Consider the following 19324-nt stretch of genomic DNA (forward strand, 5'->3'; position numbering starts at 1 on the left):
CATGGGAAGGGCTGGTTGCCTCAGTATGTCCACATGAGATTTGAAAGATGTGTTAAGGAGCTAATTTTGAGTAATTACGAAGATAAAATTAAGAATTATTTTAAGTCAAAGCACAGAGACTGATGTAAACAGACCTAAGATACAGATTTGCCTGTTTTTCTAAAATTCATTCTGGGTTTTTAAATGGATAATATGTTCAAAAAGAATTATTTCCTAATCTAATTAGTACAGAAAACTTGTCCTGATGGAGTTGGCTTCTCTGTGATTTATCTAATCAGGCCCAAAGTCATCTTTCAATTTGTGCTATTTTTTGGATTATTATTTCTTTTCCCCCACGAGGTTGTCATTTACAACTCATGGGCTCATTTCCAGCAGCACCCCATTGAAACTGAATTTCTGAAGTGCGCAATTTTCATTAGATTTCCTAAAAGATGTATTAAATAAAATTAGATTCAGTTGTGTTTTTGGCTCCTCATGTCAGTAGGACTTCCTAGGGAATTAGGCTGCAGCTCAGAGGTTGTATTTAAGCATTATTTCTCAATCTAAATGTTTGGCTACTTGCTAGTCCTGTCATGCTGATGCTGCCATTTACTTCTGCTTCCTAAATGCCTTGGAGCAGCTTGTTTGCCAAGTGCACCTGGTAATGCTGTAGGATGGTGATGGGAGCTCTGACCACCATCCAGTGGGCATTAAATGCCAAATGTTTCAAATACTGGGCAGCCTGGCAGGCAGGACCTGCTGGATTGCAGTGAAATGCACATGCAGGTCTGTGCCTCATGTTTTCCAACCCCAGTCATATCCCCCTTCAGCTTTCTTCTCTCCAAAGAGTTCCAGCCTTGCTCTTTCCTGATATGAAAGCAACGTTGTCCTCTCAATCAGTTGTGTAAAACTTTGCACAGCACCGCTGTGTTCCCTTCAGATATGGGGACAAAAACTGCACGTGCAGGTCAGAAAAATGGGCACACACATTCCTGCAGTGTCTGGAGCCTCTCCTGGAGTCCATGCAGGTTTTATAAAGCTGTTTTGGCTGCAGGGCACAGCCAGAAGCTTTTCTGAGCAGGCTGGTTTTGTGTGCAGTCAGGGGCTGGAATGAACAGGTAAGAAGGAGACAAAATGAGGCCGTTTGGTACAACCTCAACCATGAAATGGTTGGTTTTGGTTTCCTGGCTCAATATGTTCTGAAAGGACTGTTCCAGCAGCATTTTCCGTCCTGAGCTCTGCCCGGCCATTGGCTCCACCACTGCACACGGAGGGAATGGATTTGGTTCTTCAGGCAGCTGTGAGGGGGAGGTAAAAAGGGCTGTTGAGTAATGGGATGATTTGAGGTGAGAGCTGCCTGAAAATAGCAAAGAACTGCCACCTGGAGGCTGAGGGTGAGGATGGGCTGTGCTGCTGAAGGTGGGTTCGGTCAGGTTTGTTTGCTCTCCCAGTGCTGGCCAATGACCTGGTCCAGAGATAACTCCGTACAGGCCTCGCAGCCAGGCCCTCACACCTTCCCTGGCGCTGTTGTTGAGCTCGTGTCCTGTGTGTGTCCCTGCAGGAGCTGAACGTGCGGGCGCTGACGCTGTCTGCGGACAAGGGCAGGTATGGGGTGCGGCTGCGGGCCGAGCCCGAGCACACCGTGCTGGGCCGGCGCCTCAAGGGAGCCTTCAAGTCTGTCATGGCTGCCATCAAGGAGCTCAGCAGCGAGCAGCTGGAGAGGTTCCAGGAGACAGGTCTGTAGTGGGACAGAGCCCTTCGAGGATGGCAGGGTATCCTCCTGTGGGCTTTGGGGAGCTTAAGGCCTACTTCCCTCTTATTATCCCTATTCATATATGAGGAGAAAATTGGGTTTTTTTTGTTCCCAGTATTTTTCTGATGGTAAATTAGAAATGGCCACAAGCACTGATCTTAAACTGTTCTCCTGTTAAACTGTTCCTTCCTGTCAGAGGAGGTTTAGGATGGATAATAGGAAAAGGTTTTTCCCCCCAGAGAGTGTCAAGCACCCCAGGGAATGGGCACAGCCCCAAGGCTGCCAGAGCTTCAGGAGTGTTTGGACAGCACTGCCAGGGCTGCACAGGGTGGGATTGTCAAGGTGTCTGGCCAGGAGTTAGACTCTGATCCCTGTGGGTCCCTTCCCACTCAGGATGTTCTCTGATTTTAAGGGCTACTGTAAAGCCAAGATGAAGCAGAGAATAAGCTTTCTGTGAGACTGAATCAGATTGGAACTGAGTATTTGTGCAGTAGCTTTTATTCTAAAAGCATTGCTTCGATTCCAGAGTTACAAGTGGGTGTGAATTTTGCAGCTATATCTGTTTCGTGAATTGCTTAAATGGAAATTGGGAGTTGGTGGAGTATACAGGTTATTTTTAAGTTTTATTCCATTCAGATGGTTCTACACAAACAGTTGCTGAAGTGCTTGTGTTTTAGTGAGCTCTGCTGCCTGGAGAAGTGCTTGTGTGAAAAATGGGAACATGGGATAATCCGGTGCTGCTTACTAGTGCTTAACTACTGTTCGACTGCATTGCCAATATATGCATTGCACATGTTTGGAGTCTGATACTTGATTAAAGCTTTCTGAATTTAAAATTGGGGGTTTTACTTGGATGGTAAAAGATGCTCTCCATCTGCCAATCCTGCAGGCAGCATTGTTGTGGAAGGACACGAACTCCATGGGGAAGATCTCCGTCTCATGTATCAGATGACAGAGGGATCTGCCCAGTTTGAGGCACACTCCGATGCTCAGGTATTTTATTGGTTACTTCCTTTATTTTTTTTATTCAGGGAAGAGTTCCTCAGGAAGCAGTAGGAAAATAGTGAGGTGAAAGCTGGCTTGGGTTTGTTAGTTCAGGTAGTGCAACACATTTCAGGAGTGTGTGAATTCTGGAGCTGTTCAGTGCTCTCTCCCCCATTGTATTTTGTACGTGAGGAGCTCTGTAAAAGTATTCTGAGCTCCTGAGAGTGTTACTTCCACTTTGTTCCCGCTTTGTCACCTTTTCATCAGTGTTCTGTGCATTTGCTCAGGTTTTGGTGCTGCTGGATGTGACCCCAGACCAGTCCATGGTGGATGAAGGAGTTGCCAGGGAAGTGATCAATCGCATCCAGAAGCTTCGCAAGAAGGTGAGCAATCAGTGGGGTGGGACAAGGCATTTTCATTTCCTTTTCAGCAATCTGGGCAATATGCAACAGAGACTGCATTTTTAATTAAACATAAAGTTCTGTATCGTTTACTCCTCATGTGTGGCTTTCTGATTGGATTCCCTTGCAAGAGCTCTAAAGGATGTGTAGAGAAAATTTTTGTGGGACATGTTATTTTGGAAAAGAAATCTGTGCAGTTAAGGCTGCATAAATCATAAATTAATAGAAAAGTCTGGGCTGGAAAGGACTTTTCTTTAGCATAAGACTGAAAAACTACAAATTTTTACCAAAATAGAAATTTTTTACATTATATATATATTTTAAAAAAATTCTGTGTAGATTTTATATATACACACACCTATATAGTGTTTTTTTAAAAAATATATATATCCACACCTACGTAGCTTTATATATTTTGAAGTTTTTTACATATATGAAACTTGAGGATTTATTTCTGTATAAAAGATAACCAGGAAGGATCGTGGCCATGAAAACTCTCCCATGTGTTACTGGATGATTTACATTCAGTTTAATAACATAAAGCTGTAATTTATTTTCACTGTAATGAATATCAATATACTTAATCTTGCCTGTATTCCCATGTTTTAAGATTCTTTGTGGTTTTGCAGAAGGGCTGTTTTTTTCTAAGTCTTTTGTGGAAGTTTTTAAGAGCTGCTTGATAAATACCTTTTTAATTTTTTTTTAACTTGACAAGTATTCCTCTCTTGGTTTGTGGTTTTGTCAGTAATGGTGTGTCTGTGTGTCCTGCAGAGGAACCTGGTCCCCACTGATGAGATCATGGTGTACTACAGGGCCCTGCCAGAGGGGGAATACCTGGACTCTGTCATCCAGCAGCATGCTGAGTTCATTTTTGCCACAATAAAGGCAGACCTGAAGCCTTACCCGGTGCCTACCTCAAAGGAAGTTCTCATCCAGGAAACAACCCAAGTAAGGAGGAAGAGCACTGCTGGCATAGTTCATCTTATTTGCTTTCAACCCAACAAGCTGCTCCAGTTAAAGAATAATGGTGTCAATATTTATTCATGGGATAGAGCAGATATTGTTTTCTATTTATAACTTTCTGTATTAGTCTTTTCTGGTTTATAAAAGAAAGGAGTTGGGTTCTGTATGCGTGGTGTTTTTGAAAATCAAGCTGCTTGGATACCAGAGTAAATAAATGAGGCAGTTGTTTGTGTAAATTTAATACACAGTTATTTGTACTTGGATTAGGGTGTTGTTTGAACAGCCAAAATGTTGTTGCTCTGATTTTTTTAGATAATAGACTTTTGTATTTGAACTACTCCTTCGAGGCTAAATTTGGCTTAAGACCAACTTGATTTAAGGATGTTTTTTCCTCTGCCCTGTGTTGCAGAAGTTGTCTGTTGTAAAAGTGTAGTTTCACAGTTCAAATCAGCAGCAATTTCTGTTGTCTACTTTACTTCTTCTTACATATTTGATGATAGTTTTGCTGTGGTTTTACTGAAACTTCTCTATTCAAAAGACATTCCTAGCAGAACTGTGAATGAACCATTCTTCAATGTAAATGTTCTGCTGGTCCACAAAGATTAATTCACACAAGAGTGTAGGATCTACCAGACTTGAAATCTGATTTACAGAATGGCTGGGAAGGCAGGGAATAGCTGCAAGGGAAGGGCACATATCATCTGTCTTGATAGTGTGTGTAAAGGAAATGTTTTACAGTTATTAATGGCACTTCTGAAGTTGTACAGATTTGAAACAAAGCCCTGTTTGGCCTTTTTCAAAATGATCAGTTTCATCTAGTGACAAAAAGGGGGAAAACGCTAAGTAAATACTGTGGTTGAGAAATCACTGAAAATCTTTAAGTTTCTCCTAAGTACTCATTTGATACTTCTGATGGACAATTTGATGTAAAGTCAATATCAAATCTGAATTGGAACGTAAAAGCAGCTGGAAATACAGTGCTGGGAAGCACCTGTCTGATTGTCTGCCTCAAATCACCTCTACCTGAACTTTAGTGCTGGTCACTGTGACTTTCTAGGAAAACTTTCATCTCTGTGCTAGTACAGTTTCCCCCCCCCCCCCCCCCACTTAATTTAATCTTACCTAAATCTAATTTAGTGTATTTTAGTGAAGAAAACCATTGTGGAAAGATGAGTGTTTTGGTTTAGTCATAAATAATGCTGTGTGTGTGAGATGAAATCCTACCCTGACAGCAAGCACCTGACCTGGTTTTTGTGGATAGAACTGATGGCTGTCATCTGGATGTCAGCAAAAACCAGGCAATCCTTTCAGTTGTGGAGATGATGAGCTGGTGTGTGACCCTGGGAGAGGTTTGTAGGTCAGGCCATGCATTTGCACAAATGTTGTATTTAAGACAGAGGAAATCTCCAGAAATCCTCACTAAATAACACTGTTCTGCCAGCCAGTTCTGTGAGGCTGTTGATAGCTCAGTTTAGAGAAGTGCAGTTGTCTCATTGTGAGTATCCAGCTGAGAGGGCCTCCTGCCACCTTGAAACCTTGGCAGGGAGGGTGTTTCCATGAATTGGGCTTGTTCTTCTCCCTGGAGAAGAGAAGGCTCCAGGGAGAGCTCAGAGCCCCTTCTGATGCTTAAAAGGGCTCCAGGAGAACTGGAGAGAGACTTGGGGCGAGGGATGAAGAGACAGGAGACAAGGAATGGCTTTCCACTGCCAGAGGGCAGGGTTAGATGGCATTTGGGAAGGAATTACTCCCTGTAAGGTGGGGAGGCCCTGGCACAGGGTGCCCAGAGAAGCTGTGGTGGCCCCTGGATCCCTGGAAGTGTCCAGGGCCAGGCTGGACAAGGGCTGGAGCAAGCTGGGACAGTGGAAGGTGTCCCTGCCCAGGGCAGGAGGAGTGGAAAGAGATGGTCACTAAGGTAAAGTAGCTTCCAACCAAGCCACTGCAGGATTCTGTGAAGTGCTGCAAGTCCTGAGTGCTGAGGGGGTGCAGTCTGTGTTTGGAAAATGGAGGCACAGAAGAACAGAAGTAATGCACTTGCTTATTATTATTTTACTTTAAGGAGTCTCAGTTACAGAATCGTAGAAGAGGTTGGGTTTGGGGGAGGACCTTGAAGATCTTGTAGTTCCACCCCCTGCCATGGGCAGGGACAGTCACCCCAGAGAAACTCCTTGTGGAGGTGCTCTGTGCCTGCTGCAGCCTCTTCTGGGCTTGATGTGCCTCTCAAGTGTTTGTCACACACTTAGACTGTAAAACAGATGTTGCAGAGGGAAACAGATGACTGAGATTTCAGTGCAACTGTCAAGTGCTCCTTGGAAGTCTCTGTTGCTGGGCCTGCAGAGATGGATTGCTTAGGGCAGATGCTTGACTCTGTGTTCTGCTGCAACTCCTTTGTCACAACAAGAACAGTGACATGAGAAAGCCCTTCCTGACAAATCCTTTCATGTGAGTGTGTAAGTTAAGGCAGCTGTGGCAGGATCATTGCACCAAATTTCTGGAAGTTACTCAGAGGAGTAACAGGAGTCTGCTTGATGTTGAGTATATGTGAGGACTAGAACAAATATGAAATGCACTCTGTCCTTTTTGCATTTGTTGTGATTACATTCAAATCATTACTTCTGGGAAATTATCTGGAATCAATTTTTATAAGGCTTTAATTCTGAGCTCCTTTCCCAAAGACTTGCTCCAAGCCACAGCAACAACAAAAAAACAGTTTCTCAAACTCTTGGGGCAGAAAAGCAGGTACTTGAAAAATGAATTTTGAATTGTTGGTAGACTGGATAAACACAGAATGGCATTTGTTGCTGCATAAGTGTTTTTCCCTACTTTGTAAAAGGACTTCGGTAAAGAATGACACTTCTGAATTTGTCTATCACCCTTTGGACTGTGTCTCTTGTCAGAGCCCATCTCTGAGTTTACAAAGCAAAATTACTTAAATGGTCTTTTAGTACCAATTTTTCATGTTGGTGATTTCTGGGTATTTTTTGGAAGATCCATGTTGGAGTTGCTGGAGTGCCTCCAGGTCTGATGGGGTCACTGGTACCTCCTGGAGAAATACTCCAAGGCTGGTGGTACCGAGGCAGCTGTGACCCAGGGGGTTCTCAGAGGTCCCCCAGGGATGGTGGAGGCTTCTCCAGGCAGTGACTGAGAGCAGGGCCCTGGGCAGTACTCTGAATTTCTCTGCAGGACTGTTCCTCTCAGGTAGATTTGCTTTGGGATTGTATTTTGGGAGGGTATCATCACTGCTCATCACTTGGGAGAATCAGGCTGTTTATTCCCTGCTTTCTTGACATCTGGTACAGGCAGATTTGTGTCTGAAGCACTGTCACTGAAGAAAGACGTGGGAAAAATCCCTATTTTATGGTAAATAACAAGGCAAGATCTTAGTGTTGTTTATTGAAGGAAAATATTTTGCTGTGTTTGTTTAATAAAGCAATATTGAAATAATGTTAATCTCTTCCTCAGCTGAAGGGATCAGAGCTGGAAATTACACTGGTCAGAGGTGGGGTGTGTCAGTCTGTTGGCCCAGCCTGTGCCTATGTCAACCTCAAAGTTTGTGTCAACGGGACAGAGCAAGGTAAGAATGAATATCCCCAGCTTGATTTGTCAGGGCTGGTGTAAGGGAGAGTTTGGAAAAGGTGAGGTGAATGCTGGAGCTTGAATCCGTTTGAAAGATGCTGCAGCCTTCCCTCCAGCAGGAGCTTTAAATAATTTTTGAAAATAAGTTTATTCAGAGCAAAACCATACCTATCCATGATTTCTTTTGAGGGAAACTCTCCTGTGTGCACAGGGGTTGTTATTCCTGCTCCAGGGAGAGTTTGTGTCCGAGTGTCTGTGGGGGGTGCACTCTGGATTAGGGGCTGTGCTTGAGAATTTGTTATTCCTGCTGTAGCACTGTGCAGGAGGTGAGGCCTGGATGTGGAGGAGGTGGTTTGATAAGCTCAGACAGGAATTACAGAGATTAAAGGAATCCTTAAAAGTAGAAAATAGCCTGACTCTGTCTTGGGCAATGGACATGAGTGCAGTGATGTTGTTACAAGGGGGAGTTATATATTAAAAAGAGAGAAAACAAAATGCACTTGGGGAGTTTTTTTCTTATATGTATATTGACAGTTTATGTATGGAAATAAGTGTGCCTTGTTGGATGTGGTCACAGAGCTGCTCCCTGGGTGAGAATGAATCCAGCTGGAAGAGCTGATGACCATCTCAGAGGGCACAGTCTGTCAGCTTTTAACCAATATAATACTGGGTTGTGCTTTAGTAACATACAAATGGAACTGCATTGTTAATAAAAACAAATATAACTTCTGCATGATAAATCTGAAGTGCACATCAGTCCATTGCTCTGTTTTCTTTCCCCTTTCCCAGTAAAAAAAATTTGGGAAGACGCAGTGTTGCCAGTTTTAAATTGGCTTAGATACTCATTGGAAGTAATTAGCGTCATTAGAAAATCATTAGAACTTGGATATTGCTTCCAAACTGCATTTTAATTTCTTAATTTTGGTTTTAGATGGTGTGTTGCTGCTGGAAAATCCAAAAGGAGATAATACCTTGAACTTCACTGGACTTGTAGATGCTGTCTCCTGCATTTTTGGTCTTAAAAATTCCAAACTGACAGTTTTTAATGGAAACACAGGTAAATGGAGTATGACAAGGAAAATTGAAAGTCCTTCTAGCAGCAGCTAGGAGTCATTTACTGTATAATTATTTACTGTGTAATTTATATCTATCTAGCTAGCTATATCAAATTGACAAGAAAATGGGTAAGGAAATACTCCATTTTATAGTACTTAGCTTATGAAACTGTGTTTATAGTCACATCAACATGTTTCCAGAAGCTGCTGCTAAATGGTGCTCATCTGTTATCTTGCTTCCATTGTGGTTCTCATCAGGACAAAATGTGATTTATTTCAGTGTTTCCACTGGGCCCAGGCTATGCTGGATCTTGATGGCGAGCTGCCATCAGCCTTCCCATGCTTTCTTTTCCCTAATGCCTCAGTAGGCAGGGTGAGAACTTAAGCTGAATGCAAACTGTAATCTGTAGAAGAAAAATGTTGCCTTTCCACCCTGGAGAACTTGAGGAGCTCTGCATTTCTTCTTTCTTTATTTTCCTCTTTTTTAGAATGTTTTTGCAGCTTGAACTTTGTTAAGGCAAAAGAATGTAAAAAAAAAACAAACCAAAACACTATAAAAATGGTAATTGGATGGCTGCAAAACCTTTCATGAGTGATTTTTTCATGGAAATATTACTGAAGCACATCTGAGGGGGAGGTACTTGAATTGGCTGTTTTGGGGTACCCCCAGGGCTGCTGAGGATCACCAGTTAATTTCCAACAGTGACATCCATAAAGAAATAGTCTGTGTGTCACTGATGTCATCTCAGTCCTTAGTTTCCTTACTTGCCCTGTCCTGAGAATATTTCTGGGAGGGTTTTGGGGGTTTCCCATCTGGTGTCATCCATTAGCTCACTGTGATAAATCTTCCAGATCGTGCTCAGCTGAACAGTCCTGTCATACAAAAGGATTAATCTTTGCTTTCATTCCAAGGGGATTTAGAGGAAATCCTTTAGTATCTTCCTCATGTTCCAGTTGTGTTTTGAAGGAGGAAATGGTTTTCCTTGAAATCCTTTTCAAGAGTAGGAGGGATAACAGTGTGGTCTGTGCCTCCAGAGGGGGGTCTGTACTTGTATTGTTCATTGTCACCACAGGTAGTAAGAGATGACCTGCAAAAAGTGCAGAAGAGTTGGGAAACTCCCATCTCACTAGGTTTATAAATAGTTTGACTCAGTATTTGGGGGTTTTCTGCCATTTATAGGATAAAAAGATGCAGCACAAATCCCTTAGTGCCAAAGTCCTAAAGGAAATGGTGGAGACAGCTGAGACCTTCCCTCTTCCTCTGCTATAGTAATAAAGGCTTTATTCCTTTCCTTTCCATGTCACTTTTGCTCCTTGGGAATCATTTTGGGGCTTCCATCTTGGCATGCTGATTTTCACATTTCAGTATATGTCAGTGGTCTGGGCAGAGCAGGGTATTTTCCCTGCCCATTTATTAACCATATGGAAATTCCCTTGGAAAGATGAAAGATTATCAAATTGGCTTTTGTTGCAGTTTGTCACGTCTCAAACAAAATTGATCAGCAGATGTGGCTCCCTGAGGAGTCGCAGTTCAAGGCATGTGCCAGGAAAACCATCCTGAAAGGTGTCAGAGAATAGAACCAGAATTCCAGTGTTTGCTTTGGATACAATCCATCTGCTTTCTCTGCTCAGCCTTGGGGTGGATAACTGCAGGTGAGGTCTCCTGGTGACTCCAGGGCCTCTGTAGGTGAGCAGGAGCTGGAATCAGCCACTGTGTCCAAGAGGAATTGCAGAGAAACTTTGTGCACTTCAGACAAGTAATTTCTGAATAGTTCCCACGTGAGTTAATAAAATTGGGACCCAGTAAAACCATATTTCTGGCTCCTCATTCCCTTCCTGTGGTTTCTAGGGCTCTCCACTTTACTTGCAGTAATTTATTATCTTGTTCTCTAATTACAATGAAGGTTTCCTTAGGGTTGTGCTGTGGCACAGGATCAGGCAGTTCTTGTATTAAGGGAGGCTCAGATGTGTCCTGTCCCTGCTTTTCAGCGCAGCATTGGAATAATGAGATAAACATTTCCTCCCCAGCAGCATGTTAAGGTATTTTGAGGAACTCTACAATCCCCAAACAAGGCTCTGGGACTTGCACTGACCTTGAGAAACTGAAAATAGAATTTGTCTCTTTCTACATAAACAGATAACAACAACAAATTCAAAGGGAAGAAGCTGGGCTCAAGTCAGATGGTAAAAAAAGTTGTCTGTGACTTTTTTTCCCTCTAGATCGCTCAAAACTTCTTGTTTGGGATGCTTGTAGAATTGCCCTCAGTTTTTATGGAAGTAGCTCATATTGAAAAAGATTTATTTAAAACACTCTCAATATGTTTATGGGAAGAAATGCATCTGTAGATCATGTAGGGCTTAAAAAATAAGGGAGGGGCAAGGAAGGTGGGGAAAAATCCTCCTATAAACTTTTTGAGACATGTCTTATTTCATCTTTATGATTTTCAGATGGCTGATTTTTTTAATCTTCAATTTTTAAAAGGCTGTGAGGTACCTTAGGGGAGAGCGTTACAACTTAAACCCCAGCTGCAGGGAGAACTGACTTTTAAAGTGATTTTGATGAGCACTTGTAATACCTGCTTGCCTTCAAGTCTATTGATATATTTCATATATATATATGAAAAAAGGATCCATTTTTTCTTGCTCTTATGGGAGGTTTCTGTGAACAGACTTCTCTGACAGTGCTATGCCTGAGCTCTTCCCTGGGAAAATGTCAGTGCTCCTGGAATTCCAAATGCTAATTTGTTAATTGGGAAACCCCCATTACTGCGGCTTGGGCCTCCTTGCCCTGCATGGCTCCACAGGGATGCTGCCAGCTGAGGAATGGCAAACTGGGAGTTACTGGGGCCAAATATTCCCAGCTCTGTCACCCCCTACTCCCCTGTGCTCTCTCTTCCTGTGACCTGGAATTGCTGCTTTAGGGCTGTGCTGGAAAAAACCTGCCCTGGCTCCTTTCCATTGGATGAAATCTTGGTAATTCATCTCTGCTTGTTAATTCACTTGTTTTCTTGCTTTCCTGAAAATAAAACCAAAGGCAAATCCCCTTCCTGTGCTTGAGCATGTGCCTGGCACCTCAGATAGGCCAGAGCAGCACTTGGCTTTTGGTTTCTTTTATCTTTAAACCATTACAAATTTATATACAAATACATAAAAGTTGATATTTAAAATACACATTTCAGAATCTTAGGTGCAGCCCGGGGTCTTAGTGCTTCCTAGCAGTCTTGGAAATGCTCTCCAGTGCATCCCACTCTGTTCTGTGGCACTTGACAGAATTTTGAGAGCTTGTAGCTTGTGATGCTCACCTTTTTGTGGGATTAGGTTTTTTTGAGGGTTTGGGGCTTTTTTTTGGGAGCTGGGTGGTTGGTGTAGGGTTTTTTTTATTTATAAGTTCATAAACCTACAAAATGTATACATTTATAACTTATTCCCATTGAGACTCAGGTGAACTGATAGAAAATGAGCTTTGTACAGCTTAGGCTCTGTGACATGCAGTAGGGCTGCTGTGGAATGAAAACCTGTTTGCTGGAGCTGACAGGTGTGCCTGTTCCATATGTGCAGGAACACACAGTTCTGACAAGAAATTAGATGCATCAGTTCTCCCTGGATTTGATCTCTGGAGCTCTTTGCAGCAGAGAGTGATGTTATTCCTGTGTATCTTGAGTACTATGCCCGTCAGTAGCTCTGTTTGACCTCAAGGCTCAGGCAGTGCTGTAGAATTAATTTTTGTCACAGAAACTTCATCAGCTTCTCCTCCCAGCACTTCCAGGGATTGCTTCTGATGTCCTTGGAGACAGGGATCCTGGTTTGGGTCTGGTCTTCCTCCATTTTCTCCATCTGCCTGCCTGGAGTCATGTGCTGGATCATGAGCTATAGTGTCATTACACACAGATACTCGTGTAGGGGGCTTTATTCATGAGCCATGACTTGAATTTTTTTGGTTTGTTTTTTCCTGGAGTTTAATATATTTAATATTAATAAATATCTTGATGTTGCATAGTAACACATTCCCAGTGCTGCTTTGGCCAGGGGAGTCTGGGTGCAAGCAAAGATCACAGCTCTTCATGTAATGAGATAGGAATGGTTGGCTTGGGTGAATAATTTCTTGCTTGTTTGAAGCTAGCTAACTGTTTTTATTGCATAAGTCACTATGTGCATAAGGAATATTACATAGGAGTTAATTTCCACAGCAAATGAAGCACCCCCTTTGTATTATTATGAAAACCAAATATTTCTATACAAATTCCATTTTCCCAACAGAGAAGCTCTTTCTTGAGGACAGGATTGTGAAGGAGGAGGCACTGCTGCAGTGGGGTCAAGGAGTGAGACAGCCTCCTTGTCAGCTCCTGGGGGTGGCCTGACTGGTGTCACTTTCTGTTGCAGAGCTGATAAACCAGACAGACCTGCTGGGCCTCAGTGGGAAGACTCTGCAGGTGACAGCAGGGTCAGCCCCTGCCCTGCCCAGCTCCCCCAGTGCCCTGCTCTGCCAGTACATCAACTTGCAGCTGATCAATGCAAAGCCACAAGGTACGTGGGCTGCTCTTTCACAGCCTGGGCTTGCTGTCATGCAAGTGCTGGCCCTTTTCACTTGCTGGTACACAGGTGTAGGTTTTCAGTACATGGTGATTTTCTTTATTTTTTTCTTAGTGTGTACTTACTTATAAAAACAATGTTTATGCTTAGCTTTTCTCCCTCTTCTCCAGAGAAAAAAAGAGAGCCTATTTGAGATAAGGGGCAGCAGTTAAACATGAGTCCCTGGGCATTGTTTCCTTCTTTCTGACCATCAGCTCACCTGTGCAGCTTGTTGTAAAAGGCTGAGTCTAAAACAGACCACGTTTGAATGAAGAGCCAGCTCTTTACCAGGACATTGGAAACAGCCTGGGAGACATTTCTTAGTGCTATTTAAAAGCCAGATGAATTGTATTATTCACCTACTCTGGGGTATAAATATATGTGTGTGTAATTCTGTTTCCTACTTGCTAATCTGGCATTCTGAAAGTTCACCTGGGAGCAGCTGGGTTGTTTTAGTAACTTGCTCTTACCCTGTGCCCTGGTATGAGCCCTTTCTGACACTACTGAGAGTTTGCAGGAGCTGAAAATGTGGTTTTTACAAGGGATTTGATCATCTGTAGGTGCTTGGTGAGTTTCTGCACGTAGTGGTTTCTATGTCATGTTGAAATATTTCATGTTTCCCAGACTCTGTGTTATCCTGTTGACCCATGTAAAGAAATTTTCTTTGGTTGGCATTGCTAATTTGTCTCTCAGTACCATGAAGAAATAGAGATGAAATGGAAGAAGAAATCCTAAATTTCAGTTTACCCAGATGAATGAAGTAATTTCATTTCTTACAATAGTGACTCAGCTGTTTTATCTTGTCTAGAGTGCCAGAAGGGAACAGTGGGAACTCTCCTAATGGAAAACCCTGTTGGTCAGAATGGATTAACCTACAGAGGTCTTCTGCATGAGACAGCAAAAGTTTTTGGGCTCAGAAGCAGAAGGCTAAAGTTGTTCCTGGATGAAGCACTAACTCAAGGTAAGCACAAACCTTTGGATTGCTCATCTGAGGATCCTTGGAATTTATTGTTGAGGAGCAGCTCATGTAACCTGAGATCCAGTTTAATTACTAAATCCATACTGTTCACACACTGGTTTGTAATTTTGCCCAGTAATTCAATATTAGCATAATAAAATCCTTTAAGCAAACACATAGATTTAGAAGTTCTAAGCTGTAGTGCATTCCCTTCATGAAATGGCCAAGGCAAGTTGTGTAAAAGCGTTTTCCTTCTGCAGTAAAGGTCAGTCAGCAGCGGGAATGGCAACATCCTGCTGAGTGACTGAACAGTGAATCCCCTCCTGGAAGTGAGTCTACAGGAGGAATATTTAAAGAATCTATTCAAACTTTTAACATTCATCTTGTTGCATTGTCTTGGAGAGTTGGAGTGGGTGGAAAAGAGTGTTGGATCTCTGGTAGAGCGGTGTGGGTAGGTTGGACTCGGTAGGGCACAGCCGTTTGGGGTACCTGGGAAGCAGGAAGCTTCAGCACATGCTCACAGGTCTGAAATGCTACAGAACCCCCCAAAACCACTGAGAGATGGTGGTCAAAAATCTCTGATTCATGAGGAAGGTGTGACTGAAGCTGGAGCCACCTGTGGTGCTGAAAAATTGGACCAGAGTGATTTGGTCTCCATTTGACAGAGAGAATGGATTGGGATGGGAAAAACCAAAACAACTCCAAACAGGGATTCCTGTATTCAGGAGAACTCAGCTCTAAATGAAACGATGCCAAGGGTTCTGCTTGCAGTGTTGTCACAGTGATGTGGTTTATGAGCTGTTTGGGAGGGATCCATGACATTTATTGGTTTATCACACATGACCTATCCAGAAGTTGGACATCCTGCTCAAACTGCCCATCTCAGGGTGGGCTGAGCTCCCTCAGGAGGTGCTGTCAGTGGGGAGGGCAGGAAGGGCAGCTCTAGTGCAGCTGCTGAGAGCTGGGTTGACTCAGGTATCCAGAGGATTCAGGTTGAATAGGTTGGAATCTGAGCAAGGAAGAGGCGGGGGGGGGGGGTTATGCTATGTTTTTTGGCTGTTTGGGTGTTTTTTATTTCATATGACCTGAAGTGCATGTATTCAAAAGCCATTTTTGTAACTCAAATGCATCTCAGATGCTGATGAAACTTTCTGGTGATAGTTTGTGCAAATACCAGAAATACTGTGCTGAGTGGTGTTAACAGAGAACTGGAGCCTGGAGTGTTTCAGCACAAGGGGTAAAAACCAAGAAGATGAACCACACTTGGTTTGCATAAACTAAAAGGTATTTTTGTGTGTAGCCTTGCCCACCTGGGCATTCAGGAGCAAGGGATGTTAGGCACAGTTCCTCTTTTGATTCCTGTCACTGATACAGCCCCAGTTGATTCTGTTTGGACACTGAAATAACCACTATGGGAAACTGCAGAGCTTTGAAAGAGGCAAGGAGCTGACAGGACAGGAAAATGTACAGGCAGAACAGCCTTTAAGGCTCAGTTGAAGTGAGGATTTTTAAAATGCCTTCACTTGAAAGGGGAATGGGTTAAATCACTGTAACATTTGTAGTATGGATTCTCTAGAACAGTTTAAACTTTAATTAAAGTGTATGAAGCGACAGTTGACAGTGATGTGAAAGATCAGGTTTGATAAGTCCTCCAGGGCCAAAACAACTGATTTGGTCTCTTTTAAACTCAGAACAGAGTTTGGTCCTAGAGGTTTAGTTTTGCAGCTAATGCCTTGTAGCCACACTTCTGCTATCTCAGATTTAATTCTCAGCACTACATTTTATAAGTTTAAACACTGGCATAGCTGTATTTTATCTTTACATCTCTTTTTTGTATGATGAATAAGTGCTGCATATAAAAACGCTTTGATGCCTCTAGAAAACATTAGGTCAATTAATGTTTATCTATATTGTTGCAGCTTTGTAATCCCCTATTCATCTTGTGATCAATCTGTTCAAGGTCTTACCTTCAGAACAAAGTTAAGTCTCTTGAGTAGGTTTTTTGTGGTTTATTCTAAAAATAAAAATGTACTTCCTGTTAACTGTTTGAAACATTTGATGAAAATAACCCATGAATTGGAAGGTTGGTGCCCGTTCTATGAAAAGGAAAAACAATCACTTGGTGGAAAATGAGTTATTGGTTTTGAAAAGGTTATTTTTGTAAATGTTTTCAGTCCAGGCAGCTGGGCATCTGCTGTCTGTTGCACAGAAACTCACCAGCTTTTCAGAAACAAATGTGGTTTTCACTCCTCCTTTGTAATGTTGGAAAACACTCCAAAAATAAATGTCCAAGTGGTGAGTGTTGCTTATTCCTGAGCTGGAGAAACACAGGTTCCAGGTACCTGATTGATCCACTCTGGGGATGATGGGCACACTTCACGTGCTTCCCTGCAAAGCCCTTCCATGGAGCAATTGGCACAGAAAGGAGGGTGTCCCTACAGTCTGCTGATAAATCAGATATCCAGTTTTTAAAACTAATTGTTGTCATAAATACTTTTGGAAATAGGTTCATGTACGTTCCTCATTTTTCAGGATCTTAAAAATAAATATTTAGTAGGAGACTTGTTCAAGTTCACAGTTTGTGTGGCTGCTTCTGCAGACCATGCTTTTTTACATCCTGATAGAACATGTTTCTGGGAAGGAAGGTTAGTGCGGGAATAAAGCCCCAGTTGCTGAATTGGATTATAGCTCCACTCTTCTAGCTCTGTGGATGGATATTGAGCTGTTTAAAGAGGAGTATTGCAATGGAAGAAGACTCCTGGAGAACACTGTGATCCATGAAGACTTCTCAGTTCTCTAATTAACAAATGGCTTTCAAAATCAGTGCAGATTCTGTGTGTTTAGTCTAAAAAATGAAATACTTTTGGGGCAGGACACTACCAAAGGGTTCCTCCTGAAAACCCCCAGCCAGTCTGGGTGTTATTAATGTGTCCTTTGTGCTATCCCTGGTGCCAGATCTTTGCATTATCTTGTATTTGCTCGGATTGTGTGCAGGGGTTCCAGGATAGACAGTGACAGTGTGACTCCAATCCTTGTTAATCTGAGTTTCACCAGTGTTCCTGTGCTTCCACCTGCCGAGTTTCTTATCACTCTGAACTTTCTTAGTGAAGAGGCCTTGGGGGTGTTTGTTACTGGGGTGACTTTTGTTCCAAGGCTGTACCTCCCAGTTTTCTGAACACTCTGCTCTCAGCGGGCAGTTTGCTACAGCTGATGGGTGCTGGAAGTCAGCAAGCACCAGGCTTCTTGGGAAAAATTCCATATTTCACAATGTAATAGTGAAAGATTTTCAGCTCCTGCAAGCTTTGCTGGTGACTTTCCTTAGACACACGTGGGATTACTCTGTGTTTCTTGAGTAATTACAACCCTGAGTCAGCCTGTTGGAAGTGTGCTCTGTCCTTCAGAGGTTTGTTGGGACTTTATCCTGTTCCTGTTCCAAACCCTGTGCAGGTAGCTATGAGAAGACTTAGGGAATTACCCTGTATGGTAAGAAATTCTTCAGGCATACTCAGCAAGATTCCAGCAGTAGTTTTTCAGCAGGTACTGGTACAATCTTTGCTTTACATATAAACTGTTTATGAGGGACTCTGGCTTTCAATGCATTGTGTTGTGCTGTTCCTATTGACTTCATATCATGGTGTTAGAGTTTTGTGAACTAGGTGCTGCTCTGTCAGGTTGTGAAGGTGAGAGCTGTGGGCTGATGCAGACTTTCAAAAAGTTCTACTTTGGAAGATAAAGCACGCTCTCCTGCTCTTGCAGGGACACTCCTGACACGTGGTGACCCTTCCTTTCCTGGGCTTTTAACAGAAGGGAATTTCAAGCTGAGCAGTTTCCATCCCAGTCCTGCTCTGGTGGAACCAGCAAAAACGTCTGAATAAAGCAAATTTAAAAAAAAAAAAGTTGGTAGTTTTGGTAAACAAGAGCACTAACTGTTTTTTCTCTCCTTTCCTTCATTCAGAGATCACAAAGGATGTTTCTATGAAGAACCTGAATACGAAGACCCTCTATGTTCATGTCATACCCACCACAGCTGAATGTTGAGAATTCCAGATCTATGACCATCTAGACTTTTTTCCACAAAAAAGGAAGTCAGAGGAAATTGTTACGCTTTTAGTTGAACATCCAAGTTGTGTATGGTACTTTTAACATCTCTAGTGGCACACAGGATGTTTTCTACCAATGCATGTCTAATATGCTGCTCTTTGGTTTCAAATACAATGTATTTTCATTCTGTTATCTTAATATGCTGTAAAAGCTGTTCAGAAACCTTAGATATCTATGCATATAATTTGCCTGAGAGAAATGGGACTCGTACCTCAGTGATGCTGTTCTCTGCCTGTCATTTGTGCAGAGGGTATCTTTTCTAAACCATGAAAACTTGTTACCTTCAAGGCTCTCTGATATATATCCACCATCCCACAACAGCTTTGTAACTTATTTAAGGGTTATCCGGGTTTGTTCATTTGTACTAGCTGGGTTTTCATCAAGTGTGTGGCTGTTGATTTCAAATGCTCCCTAATTTCAACACTTGGAACAATAAATTTGCTTCATCTCTAGACTCTTGCTTCCCTGAGTTCAGAGTACTTTGCTTCCTTAGGATTTCTGAAGAAGACTCCTCTAAGAGCTCTGTATGGATCAGAGGCAGCCAGAGACACCTGAGATGTGACAATGCTGGACACCAGTGGCTCTTTGGATTGTGGTGCTGACAGGTTTGGGGGGTTGGTTTGTTCAGAGGCTTGGGGGAGAGTTGTTCTGATGCAGAGCCAGTTTCAGACTGAAAATAGTTGGGCTTTTAATTGTTTTAATAATACCCAATATAGCTTGTCAGTGTTTCAGTGTTCACTCGTGTACCTGCCAGCAGGGGAAGTAAGAGCCCACCTTTGGCAGTGCTGAGGGTGTTTTTGCCTGGTTCAGCTGGGGATTTAAGCACATCTGGGTGTTCTGTACCTCCCTGTGTCAGTGTGAGCCTTGGCTGTCCTCACCCTGTGCTGGGCAGGAGCTGCTGCTGAGAGCAACAGGACACACTCTGCAAACAGGGAACAGTGGGGCAACAGCTGGCAGAACAGAGACTTGCTGAGCATGTTTTTCCATT

The 19324-nt window shown here is 42.7% G+C and overlaps 1 protein-coding gene across 3 annotated transcripts in view; it reads left to right on the forward strand.

Annotated features, from left to right (window-relative positions):
- The window catches only part of IARS1 (isoleucyl-tRNA synthetase 1), a 92211-nt gene extending 73421 nt beyond the window's left edge, over window positions 1–18790 (forward strand). For 2 of the 3 annotated variants that reach the window (XM_014260450.2, XM_014260449.2), the window contains 8 exons: window positions 1541–1715; window positions 2622–2725; window positions 3004–3099; window positions 3889–4065; window positions 7540–7651; window positions 8585–8710; window positions 13089–13232; window positions 14086–14405. In XM_014260450.2, coding sequence (XP_014115925.1) covers window positions 1541–1715; window positions 2622–2725; window positions 3004–3099; window positions 3889–4065; window positions 7540–7651; window positions 8585–8710; window positions 13089–13232; window positions 14086–14390 — 1239 coding nt within the window. In that variant the 3' untranslated portion in view covers window positions 14391–14405. Of the gene's footprint in view, window positions 1–1540; window positions 1716–2621; window positions 2726–3003; window positions 3100–3888; window positions 4066–7539; window positions 7652–8584; window positions 8711–13088; window positions 13233–14085; window positions 14406–18190 lie in introns of those variants that run through there. The other variant, XM_005531822.3, reaches the window with a different exon arrangement.
- The last annotated feature ends 534 nt before the right edge of the window (window positions 18791–19324 follow it).

This window comes from Pseudopodoces humilis, chromosome 13 (genome assembly GCF_049639895.1).
Source record: "Pseudopodoces humilis isolate 2021_Gansu_Grassland_sample_001 chromosome 13, ASM4963989v1, whole genome shotgun sequence".
Lineage (NCBI taxonomy): Eukaryota > Metazoa > Chordata > Aves > Passeriformes > Paridae > Pseudopodoces > Pseudopodoces humilis.